Source organism: Misgurnus anguillicaudatus, chromosome 8 (assembly GCF_027580225.2).
Source record: "Misgurnus anguillicaudatus chromosome 8, ASM2758022v2, whole genome shotgun sequence".
In the NCBI taxonomy this organism is placed as follows: Eukaryota; Metazoa; Chordata; class Actinopteri; order Cypriniformes; family Cobitidae; genus Misgurnus; species Misgurnus anguillicaudatus.
The window spans coordinates 7,365,169-7,383,821 of record NC_073344.2 but is presented as its reverse complement, the minus strand read 5'-3'; the positions used below and the strand labels follow the sequence as shown (position 1 = coordinate 7,383,821).

Here is an 18,653-nt window from a genome sequence, read left to right as displayed (position 1 = left end):
GCGTATTTGCTGGTGGATTCATTCAGAGATCCTGCAACTCTGAATCAGAGAAAAGAGCACCGAGTGGGAGATTTTCATTTCTGAGATAACGTGCCTGCTGCCTGTGGCATTTCCTACAAAGTTTTCTCCACATTATTAATGTCAGTAAACATGTCGCATACCTGGAACCATGAGGGAGTTTTAATATTTTTTTCTGCTTCGGGAAAAATCAATATCTTCCTCACGCTGTTCGTTGTGTCTGCATATTGACAGCGCACTGAACGTGCACGTGCTTTTTAGGGGTTCAGTAATATCTATCTTATGATTTCTGTGGGATTAAACACAATACAATACTGTTACAGCCTGCTGTGAGGCGTATAGCAGCTATTGCGTGTATTATGAACACTTATAAACTTACAAAGGACTGCACTTTGTATCAGTGGAGAGTGTCAGGTGCACAACACCACTGTGTTCATGTCATCAAGTGTTGGCTTATCAGCATCTCTGTTTCTGTTTCTCATTCATACGTACCCAATAGTTCAGCCTCACACTGAATAATTTAGGGGCAGGTCAGACACAGGTGGGGGGCAGGAGAAATAAAGCCAGTTGACTTTGTGTCAGGTGACTTCGAATGCGCTTTATATTTTGGGCGATATAATTTTCCTAACTCTTATAAACTCAGTCGGACAGTCCACTTTGGTGTTTTTGGTTTAGCAGATGTTGGGCTGGAGTGATGTGGTGCACGATCGTTCTGAACACTCACAACATTAGCACATACAAATATTTTGACAATGACAAGTATTTGCGTAACAAGTTACAAGTATGTGCCTTTTAGGGCGGCAACAATCAATCAATTAAAAGGAGATTAAAAATTAAATGGTTATTTTTCAATTAATCAAATAAAAAATCATTACCAAAACAGTTCTTACTTTTAAATACATTTGATTTATTTTGCAAAATTAAAGGTATATTGTTACTAAATACTTAAATTGTTGTCACTAAATAATTTTTTGTGTTTTCCCAGTCTCACTGATCAATACATTTTTAAACCCTTGTGTCTGAAGATTTCTGTCTATCTTCTGTTTCTGCTCAGTTCTGATCTTTCATCCATTTAAGCTGTTGACTCAAGTCACCACAAAGCAAAGTAAACCCTTTATCTGAGAGGGCTTTTCACATTTCACTGCGTTTTACAATTCCACTATCTGGTCTTCCTCTATGAACATGCTCCTAACCAGCAGCACGTGTCTATTGGAAAAGGTGACAGCAATACACCAGCCTTTTTCATCTAAGATATGTTAAAAGTAGACAGTATTCCCAGTCCTATGACGAACATCACAGGTTAGCTAATTTATTGTTTTATTTACATATGTGCATGAAAATGGGATAATGACTAAAATGCATGCAAAAAATAATAATATAAAGAAGGTTAAATGATAAGCAATTAAAGAGCTCAGATGCAAAAGGTAAAAGACTAAAAATGTGAAGATTCGGAAAACAATTCATACAATTCTTCTGTGCACTTAGAGGACTTTGCAGAAAAATCATCGTGTCATTTAACAGCCTATACTGCAATTTCTGAATGCCTCAAGGTGGGATTATGCTAATTTGAAGCGATTTGATTGACATAATGCGTGCCAAGGGCATTCGGTCAGTATCATTATTGATACTTTTCCATCCGAGCTCTTCAATTGTGTCTTAATTAAAGGGGCCATGGCACAAGACTTTTTTAAGATGTCAAATAAATCTTTGGTGTCCCCAGAGCACATATGTGAAGTTTTAGCTCAAAACACCATATAAATAATGTATTATAGCATGTTAAAATTGCCACTTCAGGGCTCAAAATTAACTTTTTTATTTGGTAGCACTGGTGCTCCAAACTTTAAAGAGTTAGGAGCACCAGGAAAAATTTAGGCGCATCCATCCAAAAATTAAAAAGCACCACAACTACAATGTAAATGTTAATAGATTTATTTTATTAAAAATAAAACACCACCACCGGGCTTTACACATCCTATGGCCAGCATTTAAAAGTTGGTCTTCTTTTTTATTTTATTTTTTACTGCATAAATTCCTAAATTAATACCCAAATGCTGTTGAAATAGTATAGCAGCAATAATAATTTAACAATTACAGGTAACATGATTAAGATTACATAGAAAATCTAGCAAACACGTAAAACACTGATTAATTGTGACATTACAAAAGTGACCCTAATATAGAAGGCTAATATATATTGGTATTGATAACTGCATTACCAGGATGCTTTTACTACTAAATAGGCAATGTTTTAAAAAATACAACAAAAACATACCATCAGCATTGTCGTATTCCACAGCAACATGGACCACAAGGATGTTTGTCGAATGTCCATTCACCAGCGCATGCGCACATACACCATCAAACACTGACAGACAGGTCGGTGTCTCCATCAATAATAAACACATTTGTCATGACACGTCTTGTGTTTTTGGCACTTTCGCCATGTTTAAGCAAGGTACGTCTGGCGCTTAAAATGTTTTGATTCCGCCATTAACCCCGTTTTACAGGATTTAAAGTAAACACAGTAACATGTTCATAGCGGAGACACTCAAAATCTTTAAGCCACTCTCTCTGAAAGGTTTAACGTCAACTCGTATTTTCCGGTGGTGGAGTTACATTTGAATCCGGATCGTCGTCAAAAAATACAGTAATAACCTTGGTTGTAATCGGCTCGCTCTCGTCATGCTCCCGACGCGTTCGTCTTTTCACATTTCCGCGCTTCACGGCAACAAGGAATGACTGACGCTCATATTAGCCAATCTGCGGTCTTCATTAAACGCAAGAACTTAATGGTGAAATTTGATTGGTTATGTATCGTTGGAGAGAACACTGAACCTGGGACAGCGCCAGCACGCAGGATCACAATCAACTCGCATCACAACAAAATGGGCAGTCGCACAAATGCTCCCAAATATATTTTAAGGTCGCACAGATTAAATTTCGGTCGCATATGTGACCAAAATGGTCGCAATTTCGAGCCCTGCACTTTGTAGATGTGTGCAAAAATGTTTTGGGTGTGTCCTTTACAACCTGATCTCACGAATTTCCGTGGGATAGTCACAGAATTTTTCCATGACATTCTCACGGATCTCCGCATTTTTCCATGGCCCTGCTATGGACTGTCTTTTTCCGTGGCATTCTCACGTATCACTTACTAAACTGTTTTGTTCTATTATCTTACCATTTTCGCTTCGGTTTAGGGTTAGATTTGCATGAAATGACATCCTTACCCAAACCCAATTCTAACCCCAACGCCAGGCGACAAGTTTAAAGTTTAGAAAATATAAAAGAATAAATCTGAAAAAATAGTATAAACCAATAGTTAAAGTGACATACTAAGGCAAACACCAAATCTAACCCTAAACGAAGCGAAAATGGTTTGAAAATAGGAAAAAGAAGTTGAGTAACCAATCCGTGAGAATGCCACGGAAAAAGACAGTCCATAGCAAGACCACGGAAAAATGCGGAGATCCGTGAGAATGCCACGGAAAAATTTGCAAAAAATTCCGTGACTATCCCACGGTACTTTGTGAGATCAGGTTGGTCCTTTAAAATGCAAATGAGCTGATGAAATTCAAACACTGATCACAATGATGGTGTTTTGTTGCAATTAAAACTCAATTGTGCTTTTCTCTGCACTAAATGGCAGTGCTGTGGTTGGATAGTGCAGATTAAGGGGTGGTATTATTATAATAAGAGCTCGTTATGACATCATAAGGAGAGCCAAATTTCAACTACCTATTTTTTCATGTGCTTGTAGAGAATGGTTTACCAAAACTAAGTTACTGGGTCGATCTTTTTCACATTTTCTAGGTTGATAGAAGCACTGGGGACCCAATCATAGCACTTAAACATGGAAAAAGTCAGATTTTCATGCCATGGCCCCTTTAACAAATTCAGGTACACTGTAAAAAACTGTGAAACGAAAACTTGTATTGTATTTTGGGTATTAAAGCTAAGTTATATGTTAAATATTTACAAAAAATTCACATATTCATCACATGATTTGGCTATATAAATGAAGTAACGTTGTAAATTCTTTATCTTGATTATTTTAATGTTTTTAATTAAGCTAAGATTCTTAATAGCTAAAGATGACTAGGATCCTTATCTTCTTATGACTCATTCAATTCCTTTGACTCAGCTTTATCTCTCTGTTTCAGTGGTTCAAAAACTCAGTTCCTTATTTATCTCATCACTCAGCTATGTTTAGGAAAGTCCCCACATGGCCCTTTTCAAGTTATTAAAATGGGTTAAAATATATTAAAGCTTATTGCCCAGCTGTATTGTGCAGTCATTGTGCAAATGTCCTCAAGTAGTTACAGGCAGGGTGACATTGTGCTTTTGTACAACACATTCAGAAAACATTACAGATCACAGATCTCATTTTGGTGGTCTTGAGTTCCCAAAAAAAACATGAGCAAATGATTAACAAGGGTGCATAATTATACTCGTACTGTGATAAATCACTCTCTCCCTTTTTAGTTTTAACGTGCCGTTTTGTAATTCCTCCTCGGACATTTTGTTCGTATTTAGTCGCACTCCTGGCTTCATGACCTGTGTCACGTGCACACAAACTGGTGAACAATAGCAGGAACATTCATTTATCAATTAAAAGTTACTTTCTCATCCATCTCTCTTAGCCCTCAGATATTCCAGATGTTATTAGCTGATTTATTTTAATGGAAGTTTATACACAAACACATACACGCAGATACACAGATGCTGTTCCTAACATCTCAATCCATATTCAGAGGTTCCTGGATGCTTCCTTAAGGCTTTTTGCCCATTTATGGGCCATTGTAATGGATGTGTAAGGCTTTGTGTTAAGAGAAAGCCATAACTGAGGCAGACTTTATTGTGTGGGAAGTGTCATGTTGACTCTGATTAGAGGTAGAGAGACGCAGTACATTGCTCCTTGAAATATCACAGAACGTGAATTAGACAAAGCACATTTCTGTGGAAACCGAGCAGTAAAATGTAGTTTGTGTATTGTAGAGCTGGGCAATATGGCCAAAAAAATTATCAAAAAAAAAGTTTTCCATATCAGTCGATATCGATAATTATCATGATAAATAACAAATCTTTATTCCTGTCGAATTTAAAAGGCAGATTTTTGCTCCTGAATGAAAGTTGTAAAAACCAGACAGTTAATAATGGTTTTAAACTACTTTTTATTCAGAACATGACAAATACAAATCAGGCATCTGTATTAAATGAAAATATATTTCTTATAAAATTAACATTTTTGACACAGAAAGCAGCAGGCTACTGTCACTTTAAGACCCAAGACAGACTGCTTTAAGTTTCAATATACTCTGTAACATCCAGCTGTTTATGTTCACTTAAACAAGAAAGAAAACTTAGTTCAGTGATCACGCGTGTGTTATACATATACGAGCTATACACGCTGATAAATGGATGTCAAGAGCGTCACGTTGCTGTGGGAGCGCACACTCATATATTTTATTCACTGCAGTGGTGGATCTGCTGTTTTTCCTCAGTTTCCCGAATTTGTGGATGTCCTGTAAATATACTTTTAAAGCTGTGCGGACGTGTGCGCGCGCAAGGCAGACGCTGAAAGAAAGTACAGTATCAGGGCTCCAGACTGCCCCCAAATGGTGGCATTTTGCCCCTAAAATTTGAGAGTGTGCCACTGAATTTTACATCCAGTCACACATGTGCAACCAGTAAATTTGACCTTATTTTCCAAAAGTGCACAATAAAATGTGACACTGAATTTGAAACAGCACATTGTATTTTCTGCATCTATCATCAAGTATATTAGTAATACAGTGGAAATTAGAAGAAATGCGAATATTTGGTTAGCATGTTGATTTACTGTGTGTGCCCCTAAATTTTCTGGTTGCGCCCCTAAAATTTTCAGTTGGGGGCCACTGTGCTCCTAGTGAAAAAAGTTAGTCTGGAGCCCTGAGTATAGTGTACCTATTTTGTCTACGGTGATCCGGGCTTTGACGAACCCTGTTTGGGCATCCAACATTACACAAAAGGAAAATGTTTACACACATTTGGATTACACGCATTCCGTGATTCCGTCCGCGTTATCCGCATCGCGAAAATCATAGGGCTCTACTAATAAATAAATAACTTGCCTCAACTTACTCCACTCCTTCAAGTCTAACTGACAATGTGATTGTAAATCAAGAGCGCGTGCCGCATCCGCAAGTGCTTGCGCAACATTACGCACAGTGCGTAAACATTATCGATCACTTATTGAAGTGTCGTTACACTTTTTTCGGGAAATTTATATCGGTAAAATTATCGTTATCGATTTATCGCCCAGCACTAGTGTATTGTAAACAGAACATCAGAAGGCATATACGTGTTATATATGAAGTTTTATAAAACGGTTAGTTCTAATCCTTGATTCTGATTGGTCAATAGGTGTGCTTTATTCATGATAAAACACTGGTATGACCGCTTCACCCAACGGTTCTGTTTATCACTGCGCCCTTAGCAACACCCTTAGCAACCACACGTATCAGTTTGATGTTTTTATTTGAGCATTCATGCATATCACACATTGGGACGCATTTTTGTTCATGGTCAGGGACTTTTTTTTAGCGGAATGAATGCTTTTTATTGATTTAACTTCATGAAAGTTGCACTAATATATTTTTTCCTTTAATATTGTGTGGTAACCGTTTTATAAAAGCAATAAGGTACTTGAGGCAAGCGCTGCATCGTGAATAAGCAACGGCCGAAGGGGTTGCAGTCACTCCGCTTCGTTTCGTGCCTAACAACGCCCTTCAGCCGTTACTTATTCACGACACAGCACAGCCTCTCGTACCTTATTGGTTACTTAAAAGGTTTTCAAACATATTGGAGGAGATACATTAATTACTTGGGGCCAATCTCATTTCTCTGTCTTACTCGAAACCGAGTGAACGGGTAAGACAGATCGTTCGTCTAAAAAATGAGACACTACTCGATTAACGTTTGTGTCACCTTCCCTTGCAGCTAACTGGCTGCTACGTAAACAGAAAAGCGGTGACATAAAGAAGATGCCGTCGTCTCAGGTTGTGGTATCAATTGCCTTAGCTGAGCTCAAAAAAATAGCGCATATCTTAGCTGCTAGCTAGCACCTTAAAACAAAAACATTACAATTAAAATCGCTTGAACATTTTATTAAAAGTAGCATAAAACATGAGTATCATAATATAATCTCAATTAAACTGCTGAAAATAACGTTACTTTCATTTCTGCGACTCCTTGACAGTTCGACATTCAGCCATAAAACATCTTGATGCCCGCTCTCCTGAGAAATTCCTATGTTAACGTTTAACCCTCTCTTTCAAGTGTGGTCATTCGTTTCAAGGGCTATGTATCCCTACGCCTTGGCCCAAGCCCTTGATCAAACTGAGAATTCAGACGCCACTTCGCCAAACATGAACGCGCAATACCGAGGGGAAGGGGTGAGACAGAGAAATGAGACGCACCCTTAATGGCGATGAGAAAAAAAAATGAGAACTATATTGCATGGCAGAAGAGCGCTTAGTTCGCAGCACTTTAACCTCGGCACGCAGTATAACATCAACACTCCTGGCTACTCCCCCTCTCGCTCAAACTTCCCCAAAATTACTGCACCTGAGTGCTGCAAACTAAGTGCTCTTCTGCCATACAATATAGTTCTCATTTTTCATCCACTTAAAAATTGCTATGTTTTATTTTGTGCCACCATACTTAAAATAGGGAAAACATGGAAGTGTTTGGTGGCTTCTGGGTTCGTCCCTGTTTGGATCCTAAGGAATGAATGGGGCTAGGCTAAATGCTAATACATTCACGAAGCGCTGTATAAAGATTAAGTGCACAGATTGAAAAAAGATAGGTATGTATTAATTTGTCTAATTTGAGGTAAGAACATAATAAATTATTGAAAAACTGTGGTGTTTTCCTTTAAACAACAAGTTAAACAATAATAAAAGAAATTCAAAGTGTTTTGCAGATAACCTTTTACAAACAACAGCTCACAAAGAACTGTTTGTTTTTGCTGAAATGTCATGAAAGTAGATCTCACAGTGAACAGTTATCCAGCACAGTCACAATAACGGTCCCACACTGTTTTAATACGGTGTCCTCTGGTGAATACAGAACTACCTTTTTGTCATAATTCAAGTGTGTCCTTTGGATGTTCCTTTTGTGAATCACGAAGGCAGTGTGGGCACCTCTGGTTTATCTCCCCTAACACATGTGCTAGATGTGACAGCAGGGCATGCTGTGTGCATAAAAGGGAAGAGGAAGAGATTTATGACACAGTGTATGTGTTTATCTGATATTGTAACACTGGACACTCTGTGGTTGTGGCTGTCGTTTGGAACAGATTTTCATGTCCACGGCATCATTCTGTTTCATAATGATAAAAGAACATTTAGTTTTTGTTGTACCTCATATGTGAATGATCACTAATTTGGGTATTATTATTATTATTAACTGTGACAGACTGAAATCCTGGTATATTAAAGCGATACTCCAGCCAAATATCAAAATTACCCCATGATTTACTCACCCTCAAGCAATCCAATATACATACGTCCATCATATTTCAGACAAAGATATTTGGAGTTATTTTAATAAATGTCCTTGCTTTTCCAAGCTTATAACAGTAAAAAGCAGGGATCAGGGAACAACTTTAAACCATCCAAGTTGGCATATTTTAAACTTTATAAACTATAATAACTAGCTTGCGGTAACAATGCCATCTTTGACTTACATGATTCACAAGAGTTACTGCACAACGTACCCAAAAGCAATCAAGGCTCGCTACACTTAAAGGCGGAGTCCACGATGTTTGAAAAACGCATTGGAAAAGGAGACGGGGCGACTACCAAAACACAATTATAGCCAATCAAATCAAATCAAATGCCGGGTTGCGTATGTGTGGGGCGGGCCATCAACAGAAGGTCCAGATTCTATTGGGGTAGGGGCGTGTTTGTTTAGGTGATTTCAAATATCAACATTGGCTTTCAAACATCATGGACTCCGCCTTTAAACTATCTTGTCTAAGATGGCGTAGATACCGGAAGCTATAGTTATTATTTACGGCAAAATTGCATCCATTACTCGCAGAAGACCTTTAATAACCCATTGGAGCCGTGTGGATTACCTATGTGAAGGATGAATGTACTTTTTTGAGGTTTAAAGTTATTCCCTGATCCCTGTTTTCAACCATTATAAGGCTTGGACGAGCAAGGATTTACTAAAATAACTCCAAATGTGCTCGTCTGAAAGATGATGGACATATGTATCTTGGATTGCTTGAGGGTGAGTAAATCATGGGGTAATTGACCTATGGCTAAGCTACGCCCCCAAACGCGATGAGCCAATCATAGTGCGCATAGCTAACCCAATACACTCGGACATTCTCTACTTACATGTCCATTGAAATGCATTGCAGTTAGTCAGTTTTTATTTGTTTTTTTTTTATGTTTTTTCTTGTCATTTTAAGTTTAAAATGGTCAAACGGTGTGCATGGGGTACATGCAACTCTAACACTAGGTTTCCTGAGAGGCTGGGCGACTTCGTGTATTTTTTACAATTTCCCAAGCAACATCTCAACTAGGGCTGGGCAAAAAAATCTATTTTTCGATTCTTTTTTTTTTTAACGTGGTCGATTCAAAATCGATTCTCAAAGAGCAGAATACATTTTTTCTTTCATATTTATTTCGGCAAACATTGAACGTAAGATTAACGTTAATCTAATTACTAGTCTTCTTCACTAGATGTCACCCTCTTTTTTTGCCCTGCGCGATGTTACCAAGGAGCGAGAGGTGAGCCTGTTATTAATTTATTTAGTGCTTAAAGTGGCAGTTTCAGGTGCTTCATCGACGTTATTGCCACCTTCACATAAAAAGTCAGAGGTATGGAAGCATTTTAGAATTAACAAGCAAGACGACGACGATAGTGTTGTGGCTTTTAATTTCTTTTTATTAATTACCCACTTGTAAACTGCTGTTCTCTGTTCTTTTTTATTTTATTCTTTTGTATCAAATCTATATTCATTGAGTTGAATCAAGAATCGAGTAAAAAAACCAAACCGAGAACCGGAATCGAATCGAAATCGAATCAATTTGATAGCTTGTGAATCGAGATCAAATCGATCTGGAAGATCGGAATCGATACCCAGCCCTAATCTCAACCGAGATAATGTTAAGTGATTAAGTTATGCGGTAGACAATAACACCAAAATTGGATAAATTAAACAAGGATGTCTGTATCTGTTCTAAGCTAAGTCAACAACGTATTTGAACGCTATCTTTAACATCTCTAACATAACCTTAGCCCAGTGCTAGGGTTGCCGTGGTGACGTAATTTTCCCACCGGTTAATCGGCGCGTCACAAACTCGGTGATCCCGGTATCACCGGGTGGGAGGGGCTTATAAATGCGCATGCAGACGTGCACATTTTACTTTCACTTTTGAATTACGCAACTGTTTCGCGTATGAATTTGCGTGCAATGCCAGTGCAACAGCTGGTTTAATTAAGTGCTTGAGTCAATGTGCACAGGTAATTCTCACATAACCCGCAAGTCCCAAGCAGAGCAACCGGCTACTTCTCCATAAAAGCGCTGCTTGAATGATGGGTTTATTATTTTTCTTGATGAAAAACACAACAACAAAACGATCTCGCTTATATTAAACATCATATATGTATATTATAACAAAAACGAGTAAGCACGCGGATTCTGTCATCATCAGTCAGCTCGCCTCGCAAACTCTGACAGAAATAAATGAAATCTGACACCTGCTGCTCTGTGACGTGACGCGCGTTCAGCTCCGCTAAATTCAGTCAGCAGACACATTCAGTTCTTAGTGTTTGCTCTCTCTAACGAAACTAAATGAATTAATTACACGAAAATATCAAAACGACGGTGAACGGTGTCGCGGTGGGCAAGTGATCTAACCGGTGAGAGGCTGAAGCACCGTTTATCACCGTTTCACCGACTATCGCGGCAAGCCTACCCAGTGCTTCTCAAATAGTGGGGCGGGAACCCCAGGGGGGGCTCGAAGCGACACCAGGGGGGGCGCGCGAGACCCCGGGGAAAATACTTTTTCAGGAAGTGATTTTTTTTTTGCACTGTCACTTAAAGACATTACACCCCAATCACGCTGATAAGCCGCTTAAGTTTTTATTATTATTTATTGATTATATTTAATTTAATTTTTCAGAATCAAATGGTCAAAAAATATTATACTTTAAATAAGGATTGTTTTTTTTCAGGCAAATTTGATGCATTTTAATTCTTTTTTGTTACAGAATAAAAAAAAATTTTAATAAAGTTATTCTTTGTTGTAAGTTGATCGATATTTCTATTTTTGTGTTTTCTTTAATGTTAATAAGGATACAATGTTTTGCAGATGTGTCATTTTATAGACAAATTATACTATTTACAGTCGCGGCGGAAAGTTGGGGGGCGCGAAATGTTTACTTCTTTCTAGGGGGGGGGCGTGACAGAAAATAATTGAGAAGCACTGTGTTAGCCTAACATTATAAAATGTTAACGTTAGCTTCTGCATTGTACATTATGTCACTTAGCTTCATTAACATATCTGTAAATAACCAAGATAACAAATGTTATTTGTAATTAGGGCTGCACGATTCATGCTAAAATGTGAATCACAATTTTTCTCCGTGGGAATTGAGATCCGGATTCTCTTTTTTTTTTACAAAAACATTTATTATGCACTTAACTTAAAAAAAAATGTGCTACAGGACTTTCAGTTATAATAACATGTCTTAAAAGTCTCTTTTCCTTATTTTAGACCCCTTAAAGTTTATAGTAATTTAAAATTTGTTTGCTGTTAAAAAGCACCTGTGCTTTTTGTACTATCAAACTGGCCAACCTTAAAACTTTAAAAACACTAAACCTTTAAAAAACGAATTGATCAACATTTTAAGGCATCAGAGAGAAAAGCAGACATGTTACAATGTTTCTCTCATGCTAAAAACCCTTTCTAATGGGGAACTTGTAATGGTGGTAACACAGAGGTCGTTTCTCAATCTGAAGCCTGCAGCCTCTGGAGGTCGCATTTCTAAGATGCGCATCATAAAGAATGTCTAATTTCAGAATATTAACTATTAACATTATAAAGTTGACTACTATTTTAGTTAATCATAAATTGTTGTAGTATGTTTGTGATTTGTGAATGTAATGCTCCGTTAACTCAAATGAACCAGGCTTGATGTCGTATCAAGCGAGTGACAGCGGAATGCCGCAAATGAGATGAGAGAGGAGAGAAACGATCGGGTCTGATTGGTGAAGGAATAGGGTTTGGTTTTACCCTGTATGAGTGTGTTAGCAAGTTTGACTGATATTATAGCATCTTGGATTGTAATGTAAATACGTGAACACGTGAATGCAGCATCTAAATACAGGGAAATACTGTATATGCAAATGAATCGCCATCATTTAAAATGAAGATCGCATTTATGTATGAATCGATTCTTTCGATTAATTGTGCAGCCCTATTTGTAATAGCAATGTTGTGCTGAATGATTCATGTAAATACTGTAGCACCAAACTAACGGATAGGTACTCTTTGTAAAAGATGGTAAAAGGGCTTGTCCTGAAAACGTATGCAACCTGTACATATTTAATTTGATCATGATGGCAACTAAGTGCAGTTTATCGCATTTACACTGTGACCTGTACATTTTTGCCTGGAGCTGAAGCTTTTCATTGACCTTCTTAACAATAAAATTATTAATATAACCCTCCAATGCATTGTTAAGGCCCTTTTGGTGACGAGATGATATATAGTCTTTCTGTCTCCAAAAAAATCATCAATTGCCTCCTGTGAAATGTCTCCTACTGTGACAGCTGCCATAATGCCTGTCACCGAATGTTGATTCTTTGTCCGAGTGAGTGGAGGGGGCGTTGCTTAGCCATAGGTCAATTGTGAAAAGTGTTTTGCCGGAAAAGTTTATGTGCCCTATTTGATTTAAGATCAATTTAGAAACCCTTCTAAAATAAACATTTTGTGTCCAAATTACTTTAAAATTAGAGGTAGAAACAGTCTGCGATACTGCTTACATAATTCTTTCCTCCTAAATCTTAAATCTTACATAGATAAAATCATTAGCCCTGTACAATATGTGAGGATGGAAGCAAAAATATTTGACACCAAGTTAACACCAAGCAAATCAGCAAGGGTTCTTCTGAAATCCATACAATATGAGAATATCAACAAATGTTGCATGCATATTCATAGTTTCTGCTGCAACATTGCCTCGAGTGCCACTTTTTCACCCATTTCTCTCTCTCTCAACCCCTCACAGGAGGTCCATGACATTCTACGTGAGTACGAGCTCAAATACTGTTTCGTGGACCGGAACAAAGGAACAGGTAATTGGTCTCCTTCAGTCATTCTACTGCTCTCATGTTTCTAATGGTCCTTTTCCATCTGAGCCATCAGAATCCAGAGTTTTTCACATCACACGTTTTCCTACTTACTGCATCTGTTAATATCCTGCCGTGGTAAATGAGCACTTAGTGAGAATTGTTCTATCTTGCAAAAAGTCGCAAACCTCTACCTGCAAAAATTTTGTCTGTACTTTTAAATTACATTGAAACTTGAAGTTTTACCAAGTTTCAGATAGATCTCATAACACACGTGGCTTTTATACAAAACAAGTTGTAGTAATTTAAAAAAAATTTAAAATCTGTCACACTCTAAAAAATGCTGGGTTGTTTTTAACCCATGCTGCACGGGCAAATATTGGAAAGAACAATGCTGGGATGTTTCCACCCAACTGCTGGGTTATTACAATCCATGGTTGAGCAACAATAACCTGGCATTGGGTCATTTTTAACCCAGCGGTGTTAAAAACAAATATGAAAAACAAACAAAATACTCCAAAGGCACTCTCTTTAGAAAACTGACGCATTTCGGCATACAAGCCTTCGTCAGTTGACTCCCTGATTATGGCTTGTATGCTGAAACGCGTCCGAGATTTATAGGTTTATAATGACCTGAGTGTTTTAAAGGTTTATTATGACCAAGCCATAGCAATAAAGGCTTTTTTACTTTTCTAAAAAGAGTGCCTTGGAGTTTTTTGTTTGTTTTTCATATATAATTTGCCCATCCAAAGAGCACCTCAAGCTAACATTTTGAGTCCGGGAAGCGCTCCTCTACAGACTTTAGGTGTTAAAAACAACCCAGCATTTTTTAGACTGCAGTACATTTGGTAATCAATGTTTTCAAAATTTTGTATTTTCCTCCATTATTTCAGAATTTTTTGATACTTTTTACATGTCGTCACTGTCCGATCTCCAAATTTTGTAATTTTTAGTTTTTTTTTCCCAAAAATCTTTAATATTGGTCACCATTTGTGTGTGTGCTTTGCAAATATTTTACCAATGAAAAGTATTAGAAAGATCTTGTGTCTAAACTTCATAACTGCATTGGATCCTCAAACTGTCGGTAACTGTCATGACCATAGACCGTAAAAAAATGGACGTAGTGTCTGTGGCGTCACCCATTGGTTTGTGAAGATCGCTTTTGAAGCTTAAAGTAGGCGTTGCCTGCCGTCGCCATCTTGGCCGCGCGTCCCCGCGAATTACTTGCGGAAAACCGAAAATGGGTAAAGTGGAGGGACATGGGTGAAGCTGAGGTGAAACCACGCCCGCCTAGCGAGAGTCTAGTGACAGCGGTGGCTGTTCAACCGACACTCAAGCAGCCACGCCCTTAATTATGCAGAAGTTTAAGGCTTAATATAATCTAAACAGATGAGTTACAAAAAAATTCACCCCCCTCACAGTTGTCATGAAGGGCAAAATTAGCTATATAGGCCAAAAACACTTTTTGTACCAGGCTGTAAACATATTATTTTCTACTGTAAAGTTGGCCATTTTTAACATGGGAGTCAGCCTCAAGTGGCCAGTCGATGAATTGCAGTTTTAGTCACTTCCGTGTTGGCTTCATTAGAGAGATCGGAAGGTTGCCCCTCGGTCATGACTCACCCACATATTTATACCACGTGGATGTTGAATGCTTTATTCTGATTGCTTAAGAAATTTTAAATGTGTATGCATTATTTTTTGATAAACGCACACCTACCCTGTCAAATGTCTTAAAATGACCACCAGAGCAATGTCTGTGGTAATCGTGGTATAAGCGAAATAATTGACACTTCGCGTTGTGCCACATTACGACCTTGGGTGTGCATTATTTTCGAATAATTCAACGGCCTGTCGACAATTATTTATATGATACCATATCTGATAAAATGTTTATATAATAATAACACGTGCAAGATCTTGACCATATGTAAGCCATATGTACATACCAGACGGTATGTACCAGGTACAAACCAGACTGCATTGAGTTGATATAATTATAAGCTTGTTAAAGTTTAGTTTGATAAACATATAAAATATATTTAGTCCTATTCATGGGGTGCGACCAAGGTGCTATTTTATCTGATTGTTCAAAATGCATCCTGTCAAATCTTTCAGCTACAAAATTGATAAACATTTATCTTTTAAATGCAAAGTTTTGTCTTGAGTTAATGCTGTTTTGATGGGAACAACAAGCCTGGTCAAAAAAACAATGAAGACATTTTCAATGTTCAAACATCAGGGCTTGCAAAATGCTCATAATAAAGGTTATTGAAATCTTGTGGCAAAAATCTATTTTAATTTTTTACAACACGCAGATGAATTAATTATGATTTAGAGCACATCGGCATCACGTTATTGTTAGTAAACTTGTTCAACTTAAAAAATAATTGATTGGCTTTGCACCACTGAAACATTAAGATAAAAAAAATCAGTAATACTAGAAAAAACAAAGCTCTCAAATACTTCATTGTAAAGTAGGCATGGGCCGGAATGAGATTTTGAAAGCATTATAACCTTAAGCTAAATACCACGATTTCACTGTGTTGCGGTATTGCCATTTCAACACTAAAATGTGTTATTGTCAAATGTCTGCGTATACAATAAACTTTTCAACGAGACACAATACATTTTATCTTTACGCAACATACAACATGTATGCCAGGTAAAAATAAAGCCTTAAATTTGAATAGTCTTTCCCAAATTTTTTTTGTGATATACTGTATATTAGACAGGGTTTCCCGCAGAAAATTTGTTAGTTAAGGTGGTAGGTTTACGCAGGTGGGCGGTACAGGGGCGTGGCAATAAAAGGGGCGGGGTGTACGCGTCAGGATGAAAATGTTTTTTTTTTTATTAAAAACACTCAAATAAAACTTAATTTTGAAGAAACCATGACAGAAAACGAACACATACTAGATTATTAAAGAGTAACTTAACCCTAAACCAACTTTTTTTAGTTAATGATCTGTAAGAATGATGCTTTATTAGTGCTGTTTGTTGATTTTAGTAAGTTTTTTGACGTTTGTATATAAATTGTTTCAATATTACAATATATGGTGTAAAAACAGCTCATTAGCTGCGTTTACATGGACATTTGTAATCCGTTTAATTGATCAATCTGAATAAAAATGCTCCATGTAAACACCTCAATCGGACTAAAAAGTGCCAATCTGATTAAAAATCTAATCCGCTTGTTAGGGGTGGTTTATACCTTTTGTAATCCGCTCAAAAGGACATGTATACACTTGATCGGATGGATAACTGAAACTGGGATGCTCTGCGCATGTGCCATCTTTTCTTTTTTTAATGGCGGTTGGCAAACCAACTGAAAGGTGCATTTCCGCCACCTGCAGGACGGGAGTGTTGAGCATATTCACACGTGCAATGATACAGTTGTGTTCAAAATTATTCAACCCCCCAATGCTGTTAAGGGTTTTAGGGAATTTAGTGTACATTTGTAATTGTATTCAGAATGAAATCCTACAAGGACTTCTTAAAGAACCATATGCAACTAAAATGACATCAATTGGTTTTGTAATATAGTAGTAAATGTTTCTTTTGTGAATTCTTCATTGACACAATTATTCAACCCCTTAAAGAACTACCACTCTGAAGAACAGAGGTTCATTGAAGTGTTTTCAATCAGGTATTGATAACACCTGTGGATGTCAGGGAACAGCAATAAAGCCTAATAAGCACCAATTAGGCAGCTTTAAAATGACTGTGATACTCAGCTCCTTCTAAACATTTACTGGTGTGGTTACAAACATGGTGAAGTCAAGAGAATGGTCCAGGAAGACAAGAGAAGAGGTGATTAATCTTCACAGGAAGGGCAATGGCTATAAGAAGATTGCAAAGATGTTAAGCATACCAAGAGACACCATAGGAAGCATCATTCGCAAATTCAAGGCAAAGGGCACTGTTGAAACGCTTCCTGGTCGTGGCAGAAAAAAGATGTTAACTGCGACTGCTGTGCGCTATCTGAAGCGTACACCTTGCCTACTGTGAAGCATGGCGGGGGGTCAATCATGCTTTGGGGCTGTTTTGCTTCTGCAGGTACAGGGAAACTTCAGCGTGTGCAAGGTACCATGAATTCTCTTCAGTACCAGGAGATATTGGATGACAATGTGTTGCAGTCCGTCACAAACCTGAGGCTTGGGAGACGTTGGACCTTTCAACAGGACAATGATCCCAAGCATACCTCCAAGTCCACTAGAGCATGGTTGCAGAAAAAAGGCTGGAACATTTTGAAGTGGCCATCGCAGTCACCAGACTTAAATCCGATTGAGAACCTCTGGTGGGACTTAAAGAAAGCAGTTGCAGTGCGCGAGCCTAAGAATGTGACTGAACTGGAGGCTTTTGCCCATGATGAATGGGCGAAGATACCCGTAGATCGCTGCAAGACACTTGTGTCAAGCTATGCTTCACGTTTAAAAGCTGTTTTAAAAGGATGTTGTACTAAGTACTAAAATTGAATGTCACTTGGGGGTTGAACTGATAATGATGTAAGCACAGAAAAGACATTTGTGGTTATTTCATTATAAATGTTATGTTATATTTGTCTGACCTACACATGCCTCTTTGATGTAATTTTAAGCAGGATGACTGAATGATCAAAATCAATGTCAAACCGGCTAAAACAATCAATTTCAGTTGGGGTTGAATAATTTTGAACACAACTGTATGTGACGCAAATATTTGAGTTGTTTTGTTGAAGGAAGTCACAAGAAGTGATTGTCTTGTTAATCTTGTTCCTATTATCCTTCCAATTCCCCATAAAGTGATACAAGACAGCGTTGTCCGGTCAGTCCATGATTTATTCTCTGATCCACAAACGCGTGTGTTTGGACTCGCTCTCGCGAACGGTCCTTGCAGCACTGCGTGAAGTAAAATATGCTTTTTGGGCACACGTGAATGGGTGTTTTTGCTGCTGCTTTATAATCAGCTGAGGCACAAAGCAAATCTTGAAACAGCGTGAAACTATGCAATGTGCGCATGTCAAATGATCAAATCTGATGTAAATCTTGTGTCATTTAAACACGCACATCAATCCGATCACATTATTAAGTGTTCATGTAAACGCTATGATAGGATTTATTAATCGAAAGGATTTTAATCCGATGGAGACAAAATGTGTCCATGTAAACGTAGCTAGTGCTGCCCTCTTCAGGTTGAACGGTGGCTACTGCAGTTGAATTTTCCTATTGGATGTTGGGTCCAAAAAAATACCTAACGTAAGCAGGTTCAAGCTCACCACACACTTGGTACGAGCTTAGTT

At 37.9% G+C, this 18,653-nt stretch overlaps 1 protein-coding gene across 2 annotated transcripts in view; it reads left to right on the top strand.

Moving 5' to 3' along the window:
- raver2 (ribonucleoprotein, PTB-binding 2) overlaps positions 1-18,653 on the top strand; it is a 112,430-nt gene that overhangs the window by 1,084 nt on the left and 92,693 nt on the right. For both annotated transcript variants that reach the window (XM_055212596.2, XM_055212595.2), the window contains exon 2: positions 13,315-13,381. In XM_055212596.2, coding sequence (XP_055068571.2) covers positions 13,315-13,381 — 67 coding nt within the window. The remainder of the gene's footprint in view (positions 1-13,314; positions 13,382-18,653) is intronic.